The sequence below is a fragment of the Arvicanthis niloticus genome, chromosome 24, assembly GCF_011762505.2.
Source record: "Arvicanthis niloticus isolate mArvNil1 chromosome 24, mArvNil1.pat.X, whole genome shotgun sequence".
Lineage (NCBI taxonomy): Eukaryota > Metazoa > Chordata > Mammalia > Rodentia > Muridae > Arvicanthis > Arvicanthis niloticus.
The window spans coordinates 27,965,399-27,974,993 of NC_133432.1; the positions used below are offsets into that span (position 1 = coordinate 27,965,399).

Genomic DNA, 9,595 nt, shown 5'->3' on the forward strand with positions numbered 1-9,595 from the left:
TGTTTCGGTTTTTTTTTTTTTTTTTTTTTTTTTTTTTTTTTGGTTTGGTTTGTTTTTTCAAGACAGGGTTTCTCTGTGTAGCCCTGGCTGTCCTGGAACTCACTCTATAGACCAGGCTGGTCTCAGACTCAGAGATCTGCCTGCTTCTGCCTCCTGTGTGCTGAAATAAAGGTGTGAACTGCCACTGCTGGGCTCTGAACTCAGACTTTAATGCCATCTCCAGTGTTCCTGCCACCTCCTGGGTGCCAGCTTCTGGATTACGACATTCCTGTTTCTTCTGGGGAGCTACAGTGGAGACCACTGTTGATGATCTTCCTGGAAGATCCTCAAGAACCCTTTACGATGAACTCTCCATGGATGGTTCCACACTTGCTTCCTGCCACTGCTCCAAGAGACCCAGCCTCTGCATCCAACTTCTTAGGACCATCTAGATCCTCAATGAAGACAAACAGAGGCAGGCAGATTTCTGAGTTCAAGGCCAGCCTGGTCTACAGAGTGAGTTCCAGGACAGCCAGGGCTATACAGAGAAACCCTGTCTCGAAAAACCAAAAAAAAAAAAAAAAAAAGAAAAAAAAAAAAAAGAAAAAAAGACAAACAGAACCTCTGCTTGGTTTTATTTTGCTTGGTGTTGAAGAACCACAGAATTAGGCAATGTTGTAACTGGAAGCTCCTTTCTGCACCTCATGAGAGAAAAAAAGTGAAGATAAAAAAAAAATCATATTTTTGCTGGATGTGGTGGTGCATGCCTTTAATTCCAGCATTCAGGAGACAGAGGCAGGTGGATTTCTGGGAGTTCGAGGCCAGCCTGGTCTAGAAAGTGAGTTCCAGAATTGCCAGAAATGCATAGAGAACCTCAAACAAACAAACAAACAAACAAACAAACAAGAAATTAATACAGAAAGGTCTGAATCTCCTACCTTCCCTCTCCCTTTAGCCCTTTTTAGCCCAGGCTGGCCTTAAATTCCCTATGTAGTTGAGGATGAGTCTGAATTCCAGATCCTCCTGTGCTGCCACCAATACTAAGATTCCAGGCTTGCACCATCTAAACTTTTATCATTTCTGAACAGTGTAAGAGAAACCACACATTGTCTACTCTTCCCAGACTGGCCCAGGGGATCATCCACTCTAGTTATTATACTGTATCAATAGTTTGTTCACCGTTATTGCTGAATGCTAGTTCATGGTATTTGTGTACCGCGTTTTAACCCTTTATCTATTGAAAGGCATTTCTAATTTGGGGCTCTGAATAAAAGTGAGCGTGTGTATACAAATTTCCGACTGTCCAAGGATATGAAATCAGACATCACATTTTGGAGGTTTAGTTAACCGGGTCGCTGTTCACCAAGACTGGCCCTGAGTAACTCCAGATTGATAGATCGATCTTTTTTCTGCTTCCAACTCCCAAGCTGTCATTTCTTTTAATCCCCCCCCCCCCTGTGTGTGTGTGTGTGTGTATTTGTGGTGGAGTGAGGGACTAGGATGTGGATTTTACTTAGCCTAAGTGTGGATCAGAGGACAACTTGTGGGAGTTAGTCCTCAGTCCTCTCCTTCCACCTCGTGTGACCCTGGAGCTCAGATTGTCAGGCGGGGTGGCAATCGCCTTTAATCTCTAAGTCATTTTGCCCCAGGATATAGATTTAAAATTAAGGCAACATTCCGTCAATTCCTAAAGTACTTCCTTACTCAAATATCAGAATCCAGGGATTTTGCAATGAGTCTGCTTCCACGTACAGAGAAGCTTTGATCGGTGTTTAAAACTGACCAAAACCTTCAGGAACGGGGGTGGTGGTGGATGGAACGGAGCGGGGTGTGCCGCTCAGGACCTCTAGATGTGAGTGAGAGCAGTAAGCACTTTGTTACAGTGAAACAGGGCTAACATTTTAATCCCCGAACGAATGAGCAGGACAGTCTGACAGGGAAGGATGCCGCATCCGCGTTCCCTAATGGAAAAGTAGTCGTGATGGGACTCCGTAGAGTACCTAAGGCACCATCGTTCTAACGTCCCGCCTTAAAGGCGAAGTTAGCGTGTGAGGGCGGAAGTGTGTCCGGAAGCTGGAGGGCGGAGTGATGTGAGTGACGCCCAGGAGAGCCAATGGAATGGCGCGGCGGGCTTGTTGTTTTACGCCGGTGGGTAAGGGCTAACGGTTTCCGGTCGTGGTAGCCCCCGAGGGTGGGAGAAAAGAGGCGACGCTGCATCCCGAAACCCCGAACTCCGAGAAGGAGATGATGGGTTTCAGGACGTCTGCGTTAGAGTCCACTGAAAGCGAAGAGGCCCTGGAGGCCCCGGGGCCACCCCCGGAGCCCCGAGCCCCGGAGCCCGGAGCCCCAGAGCCCGAGCCGGGCTTGGACTTGAGCCTGAGCCCGAGCCCGCTGCCCGAGAGTCCGAAGCAGCGGAAGAACAGCCCGGGTCAGCGGAAGGGGCGGCGGGGCGGTAGCCGGAGGGGGCGGCAGGTGAGCAACGTTAAGGCCCGGCCCCCTGCCCGCCGAGCACCCCGGGATCAGCCGCTCACCGTTCCGACCTCTACTCCCAGGTTCGTTTCCGACTGGCGCCGCCCTCTCCGGTCCGGCCCGAGCCGCTGCTGGCGGCCGGTGCACCGGGCGACGATCATGAGCTGGAGGCACCGGCCCTGCAGAGCAGCCTGGCTTTGAGTCTGGAGTTGCAGAACGCGCGCGCCGCTGTCGCCAGCGGCCAGTTTGATGCCTTGAAGGCGGTGGAGGAGCAGCTGAGAAAGTCGTTCCAGACCCGCTGTGTCCTGGAGGAGGCCGTGGCGGAGGGTGAGCGGGGCAGGCGGCCGGCCCCTCGCGGTGGTCTGGGAGAAGGGCGTCCCTCACTCCGGCCTTCCCTGCGCTCGCAGGGCTGAACGTGCCGCGCTCTAAGCGGCTCTACCGAGACCTGGTGAGTCTGCAGGTGCCCGAGGAGCAGGTCCTGAACGCGGCGCTGAGGGAGAAGCTGGCGATGCTGCCACCGCAGCCCCGAGTCCCGCCCATGAAGGTGAAGGAAGGGATCCAGGGACCTGGACATCCCTTTACCCCCTGGGCTCTGTTCCTCCACCTGGATTGTAACCTGCCACACCTTTCCACAGGAGGTGCTCGGGCCGGGGCCAGACATGACCAAGCTGTGCAACCCGGATTCTCTGTGGCACGAATCTCCGCACTTGACAGTGGATGGGCTGCCCCCGCTAAGACTTCAAGCCCGGACCCGCCCTTCAGAAGATACCTTTCTCATGCATCGGATGCTGAGGCGCTGGGAAGCGTAGCCCGAAAAACTCCGGAATTGCTAGTCTGCATTTTTTGTTAGAACTGGTTTTTTTTTTTTTTTTTTTCCCATAGAATAAACTGTTTCTCCCCGCCCCCCTAAATTACCGAACTCTTTTTGAGAGCATAGATAGGATTAAACTCCTTCAGGGTCTTAGGTCCTGGTTGGAAGCTGCCTGTAGGTGGACCCCGCCCCGCCCCCCCAATCATGGCAAATGGAAAGCATTGTCCCTAGTGTGGGGTCAGACCTTCCTCTCCACTTAAATCACTTTTGTTTTCGTTATAATTAGAACTTGAGCTTTAGCCTGACACCTAGGCACCATGCATGTCCCAGCAGTTGGGAGGCTGAGGCAGGATTCTATGTCCCAGCACAGTCTGAGCTCCACACATTGTTTTGATACAGTTTCAGGCTGTGTAGGTTCAGATCAGTGGTAGTATCTGGTGAAGCATGTACAAAGCCCTGGGTTCAATCCCGAGTGTGCAAGAGTATAGGCAAAAAGTAGTCAGAGTGCTTTAGACTCCACTTTGGTTGGGTGTGATGAACACTTGAGGTAGAGACAGGAGCAGGCATTCCAGGCCAACCTAAGTTAGTTGATACTGTCTCAAAACACGCACACTGCCCTATTTGTACAAACTACATTTGTCTCTCTACATAGCTCTGGTTGTCTTGAAACTCATTATGTAATCCGAGCTGGTCTTAAACTCAAGAGACTTGCCTGCCTCTGCTTCCCAAGTGCTGGGACTAAATGCATGTACCACTACACCAGGCTATTCAAATACTTCTGAGCAAAAAGTACTTACCCAAATGTGTGTTTTAACATTAAATGATTGCTTCAAAGGAGACTTGGCTTGCTTCCTTTGATCTGAGTGTTGACCATGTTGTCTGGGACTAACAGGAAAGTGCTCAGGGCTCAAGGTTCCAGCTGCTCTTGACAAACTCATCAAGACCTGCACTTTGCAAACCACCCAAGTATTTAATTCCATCAAGGGTCTTGTAGCAGGTTTGTGGCTCTGGACCATTAACCATTTCTGGTTCCATTTTACCTCCACTGACAAGCCCTCTAAAGTTAGCCTGCCTCAAACTTCCAGACACAACACTTATCTGGGGTTTCTTTTGAGGAAGGTAATTTGGATCTACTCCCATGTTAAGCAGTGTATAAGGGCACTGTACTGCCTAGTTTCTATCAATCTTGATTCAAGCTAGTTATCAGAGGGAGCCTCAACTGACAGAATTCCTCTATAAAATGAGGCCAGTAGGCAACCCTACAGGACATTTTCTTAACTAGTGGTTGATGAGAGGCTCACTGTGGGCTGGTGGTCCCGGGTCTGTAAGAAAGGCTGAGCAAGCCGTAAGGAGCAGTTCAGTAAGTACCCCTCAATGGCTTTTACATCAGCTCCTGCCTATGGTCCTTGCCTTCCTGAGATGTGGAAGCATAAGCTGAATAAACTTCTTCCTCAACTTTTCTTGGTCATGGTGCTTCATAGCAATAGTAACCCTAAGACAGGTACTAATAGTTCCCAACTACCAACTCCCTAACCCCTACCTCTTTTACACACTGAATCACTATGCAGTCAACCCAGGCTGGCCTCACACCTTGAGATCCTGCCTGTCTCTGCCTCCCAAGTGCTGGGATAAAAGGCCTATGTACTACCACACCCAATAAAAACCACCCTCAAGAGACTAGGATGGGCAAAGGGAGCACACAGTCCTACTTGGAGGTACTTAATACCTCGACAGAAAGTGCTGGACACAGGTGCGGGGCCACCACCCTAGTTATCAAGTTTATTGTGCTGTTCTCACATTCCAAACCCAGCTCCCTCCCACCGTGGGACAGCAGAAGGACTGTCACAGTAGCCGTGTCTCCTTACCAAATTTCCCCTCTAACACCCTTAGTCCATCCATGGTCCGTTTAAGTGCAGCTAGGAACAAAGGCTGAGGAGAAGCGGGAAATCTTCCGAGAACAGGAGGAAGGGCCTAGAGAATCTGACATTCCCCCTTCCCATGTCCTAGGAGGACAGAGTTGGCAAACAGTCCATGCCATCCAGCCCAGCAGGCTGGGAGAGGAAGCTGATGTAATTCCAGCACAGCTGGGCTTGCTCAAGTGCCAGAGGTGTCAGGGAGGAGACGAGGGGTAGCAACTTAGGAAAAGCTCTCTTTACAGATCCAAGAAAAGGAGAAACTTTTTGGAGTTAGACAGGAAAGACCTCGGGATAATTTCCTCTTCCCCCAGGTCCTCAGGAGCAGCAAGGGCAGCCTCTTCAAAACTTCTAACTCAGAAGGCCACTTAGTGGCTGGGGGATCGAGCCTTGTGGAACAAGTACACTGGACGCTGGAAGCCTGAAGGAAGACAGAGGCAGGTGGGTAGGACCTTGGGGTTCTACACACGGCCTGTACCCTTGCAGCCAGGACCTCCCACCCAACAAAATGTGTCACTCTTACCTCTGGAGGTGTTACTCGGTGTGGCCACAAGCTCATAGCTGGAGAAACCCACCTCTGGGGATGTCAGGTAGGAACTGAACTGGTCTGGCTTCAGCTGGATTCGAAAGTAGTTCTTATAGATTGTTTCCTGGGGCAAAAGGGAAGGGGTTACTTCTACTTACCACCTTTTTCCTTGCTCAGAAAGTCTGAGCTGGAGGATGCAGAGTTCAAGATCAGCCTGCACTACAGAGCTAGTTCAGGTGAGCAGCTTAGCCAGTCCCAAATAAAAAGGGGCTGACTAGTTGGTGGTAGTCTAGTCCTCAGAAGGCAGAGGAAGGTGGGTCTCTGACTTTATGGCCAGCCTGGTCCAGAGTACAGCCAAGGATACACACAAAAAGAGTCTTGGAAAAAGGGCTGGGGCTGTAGCTCACTGGTAGAGAAAACACCATCCCTGCCACATGTGTAAGGGGCTCCATCCCCAGTAAAAATAAGGTGAATATTCCCTCTCTACAGAAACCCAACTCACCGTGAGAGACTTTCTCCTGCAATAGGAGGACCACGGCTGGGGCTCCAGGACCAGAATCCCTCCAGGGCGCAGATGTCGGTAGATCCGGCGGAACATCCGCTTCAGCCCCTCATCTCCCCAGTTCAGGTGCACCCATTTGGTGAGGCTGAAGCAGAGCACCACGTCATACTCTGGCCGCTGGGCGTCCACCAGCTCATCTCGGTCCAGGACATAGTTACCCTGTGGGCCAGAGGAGGGAAGGGTGTCAGAGAGGGACAGGAAGCACCACTGGCCCCACAGCCACCTACAGACTGAGGAAGTCCTACACACAACACAACCTCACTTCAGCCCTTGTGGCCTTCTTCTGAGGCTCTTCCCAATAGTGCCTTCTTTCAGCCTCAATCAAGTTCTCTTCTCCCTTTCTTGCTCCGGGTGCTAACCCAAACAAACTTACAAGGCAGCCTGGGTAGACTGAAATTGAGCTCATCATCCAAGGGTTAACTGGAGAATACTGACGTGCTCCCAGATCCCAGCCTGTGCTTATTTTACTCCTGCCCAGGAGACCTCACATACAAAGGCCACAGTTCTAAAGACAGAGACTCTTTCCACAAGTGTTTTCCATAAGTGTTTCAGTTCTATCCTTTCTCTAACGAGATAACCTTAGGGAAACCTTTTTTAAAAGAGGGTCAACTCATCACCACTACCGGGAAGACATTTTTCCAGGCTAAGCCACTGGCATAAGTTCCTCTGGATGGTCTAACAAGCGCTTAATGGAGGAAGCTAGCACTGACAGGACACAGGCTGTCAGGCTGGGCACTCTCCTCCAGGTAGAGTCCTGTCTGCATTGCCCCCTCTCACTATCCAGTCAGCATGGGAAAGACAAGCCTACTGGGTTCCTGACCAGTAATTTCAACAGTCTGTGCTGTATCTAGGGAAACAAAAAGCAGCTGAGGCAAACAAAGTCCCTATCAAAGGCCCCAAACTACATATATCAGAGCGTTTCCCCTCCCCCAAAGACACCCAACTTTAGGCTCCCCCAGGAGATTTGAGGACAAGGTTCCATCTGGACTCAACAGTAGAGGTTACCCTCAAGGGAAGGTTGATTGTCTGGATTATAGTCCCAGTTGGAAGCAGGACAAGTCAGCCCCTTATGTTGGGGATGAGATCCTTGTTTGTAGTCATGAGAAAGGACCAGATGTTAGAGCCTGAAGGTAGAGATCCCACTTTCCACGTTATAGGAGCAGAGAGACAACACCCAGTAGAGATTCTCTGGCCAATGCAGACTGTTCTCTCCAGGAGATGGTTCTTGTATGGAGGAACAGATGCATGGATAGACCTCTAGGTCATGACCATCCCCCCAACATATTCCTATTTAATCTCATCTTCACATTTGGACCCTATTCCAAGAGCCTTTGGACTCTTACCGTGACGAAGACGACATTGTTGGGGAAGACAGATGTGTCCGCTCCATCCAAGGGCACTTGGGGTGCAGCGATGGGACCCCTGCTGGCTGTCAGTGAGGCTGGGAAGCAGCTCCTTTTTCGGACAGTGATAGTCCCTTCCTCCCCCTCTGTCCCTGGGTCCCCCTCAGAAGTCTGAGCTTGGAGACGAAGCTCCTCGGACAGGTAGTGTCGGATATTTTGGCGGGCAGAGTGGATAAGCCGTGGATCAATGTCCAGCCCCACCATGCGGGCTGGGCCCCACTTACAGGCAATACTTAGGGTCAGATGGCCAACGTTGCAGCCCAGATCTAGGACGTCCCGGCCTTGAAACCACTCGGGCTTCAACACCCTAAGGCGCACGTCCTCACAGGAAGGATTGCGATAGCCATAGTACTTGCAGTAATTCCCATACTGGAACTTGAGCTGTTGCTTTTTGAAGCCAGTTGCAGGTAGTGGGTGGTGGTGACGGCCTCCCCCACTCCCTCTGCCCTTTTCCTTGGAACCCTGGCTTCCACTCCTAGCCCCTGCCTCTGACTTGCTGGAAGTCCTGCGACGTTTGCGATGTCGAGAGGAGGAGGAAGTGGAAGGTGCAGAGGTAACTGAGGCAGCAGGAGGGGCTGAAAGGGAGCCTGAGGAACCCTGCAGGGCAGACGGAAGGGGAGACACAACTTCATCCCTGCAGTTGATGGCTGTGTTGAGTTCATAGGGTTGGGAGGCATCACGGTTCTGGCTTCTGTGCTGCTGCGTAGTGCCCTCCCCATGGAGTGAGGGCGTGAGAGGGTCGGCGGGCAGCACGGTGTGGCTATCATTCCCTCCAGATGCCTGCTGCTGCTGGTGGTGCGGTCCCCGGTGTCTATGGCGCTTGCGACCAATCTTGAGTGGTGAGGCAAGCACTACATGGGCTTCATCAGTGCAAGTGTTGAGACTGAGCGGGTCAGTGATATCTTTGGGGATGAGGATCTCCACAGGGTCTCGCCCCTTGGCCGGAAGTGGGGATGACTTTGGGGTCTCCGCATTGAGCGCGCGACTCACTTCCTCATCCAGGAGGCTATTCAGGTTCAGTGGATCAAATATATTACCCCCCAGAAGGAAATTGGACGGTAACACAGAGTCGCAGTCCGAATTCACTCGCCGGCGCCTCTTGAAGGCCGGATGTTTGAAGCTTCCACCGCTCCCTCCCCCCACATTACAGCTATTTCTTCTTTTGCCCCCACCACCCCCAGGGGGTCGGTGGGGCTGGTAGCCATTGCGGGGTCGAGGAGGGGCTGGGGGACCCAGGTCCGTCCCGCCCCCTCCCCGGCGCTCCTCCCCCACGTCCGCAGGAGCGGCGGCTCGCCCGTGGGGCTCCCCATGCGCCTGGGGGCCGCCCCCTCCGCTGGCTGCGGCCCCGGCCGGGTGCGCGCGTGGGCCCGGCCCGCGTTCCGTCCCATCGCGGAGCTCCCCGGAGGCAGCCTCTTGGTGCGATCGCACCTCGGGGCCGCCCCCTCCGCCCGACTCATCTTTGAGCGGCGGCGGCGGGGCCGGCACCAGAAAGGGCTCCTTCTCCGCCGCCATCTCGATCATCTCCTCTGTTTAATTTCCCCTTCCCAGGCGAGGGTACTGAGAGGAAACCAAGGGGGGAGCCCCCTGTAATCCTTCCTGAGACCACCTCACTCCCTCCTTCCCCGAGTGCGCGCGCAGCTCTGCCTCGCGCCCAGGCGCTTCCACCTCCCTCCCGCGACACACCAAGCGCGCTCCACTCGCCCGCGAGACCAAAACAAGATGCCCGCGAGACCCGGACGAGCCGAGGAACCAACTGCGCGTGCGCTGGATACCCTTTTCTCCGCCGCCACTACCACTCTGCCGCGAGCGCGCACGACGGGCGCGCGTTCCGCTCGCCCAGGGCCCACGCATGCGCGCTCCGCCGCCACCCAGGCTGCGCGCGCATCGGGAGTGCGAACCAACTTAACGGCTCCGAGAGTTTAAATACAGTCC

At 53.2% G+C, this 9,595-nt stretch overlaps 2 protein-coding genes across 3 annotated transcripts; one reads left to right on the top strand and one right to left on the bottom strand.

The window, feature by feature from the left end:
- Window positions 1-2,102: 2,102 nt before the first annotated feature.
- On the top strand, window positions 2,103-4,096 carry Ppp1r35 (protein phosphatase 1 regulatory subunit 35). Of its 2 annotated transcripts, XM_076923352.1 has the most exons (4): window positions 2,103-2,451; window positions 2,532-2,775; window positions 2,856-2,992; window positions 3,084-4,096. In XM_076923352.1, exons 1-4 carry the CDS (start codon window positions 2,224-2,226, stop codon window positions 3,255-3,257), a joined length of 783 nt encoding a protein of 260 aa, XP_076779467.1. In that variant the 5' UTR covers window positions 2,103-2,223; the 3' UTR covers window positions 3,258-4,096. The 2 variants fall into 2 exon arrangements, with proteins under 2 accessions (XP_076779467.1, XP_076779468.1); XM_076923353.1 differs by lacking the exon at window positions 2,856-2,992 and having other exon boundaries at window positions 2,138-2,451; window positions 3,084-3,326.
- Window positions 4,097-5,010: 914 nt separating this feature from the next.
- Window positions 5,011-9,323, bottom strand: Mepce (methylphosphate capping enzyme). The gene is made up of 4 exons (XM_076923346.1): window positions 7,604-9,323; window positions 6,201-6,419; window positions 5,696-5,822; window positions 5,011-5,593 (listed from the first exon to the last, which is right to left on the bottom strand). The coding sequence occupies exons 1-4, from the start codon at window positions 9,182-9,184 to the stop codon at window positions 5,541-5,543; spliced, it is 1,980 nt and encodes a 659-aa protein (XP_076779461.1). The 5' UTR covers window positions 9,185-9,323; the 3' UTR covers window positions 5,011-5,540.
- Between the last annotated feature and the right edge of the window lie 272 nt (window positions 9,324-9,595).

Bases quoted from the DNA above. Each gene is read 5' to 3' on its own strand.
- Ppp1r35 (XM_076923352.1), top strand. From the start codon at position 2,224: ATGATGGGTTTCAGGACGTCTGCGTTAGAGTCCACTGAAAGCGAAGAG. The intron at 2,776-2,855 runs GTGAGCGGGGCA...CTGCGCTCGCAG, and splicing joins GGAGGAGGCCGTGGCGGAGG to GGCTGAACGTGCCGCGCTCT. The intron at 2,993-3,083 runs GTGAAGGAAGGG...ACCTTTCCACAG, and splicing joins CCCGAGTCCCGCCCATGAAG to GAGGTGCTCGGGCCGGGGCC.
- Mepce (XM_076923346.1), bottom strand. From the start codon at position 9,184: ATGATCGAGATGGCGGCGGAGAAGGAGCCCTTTCTGGTGCCGGCCCCG. The intron at 6,420-7,603 runs GTAAGAGTCCAA...TCTGGCCCACAG, and splicing joins ACAATGTCGTCTTCGTCACG to GGTAACTATGTCCTGGACCG. The intron at 5,594-5,695 runs GTAAGAGTGACA...GTCTTCCTTCAG, and splicing joins ACCGAGTAACACCTCCAGAG to GCTTCCAGCGTCCAGTGTAC.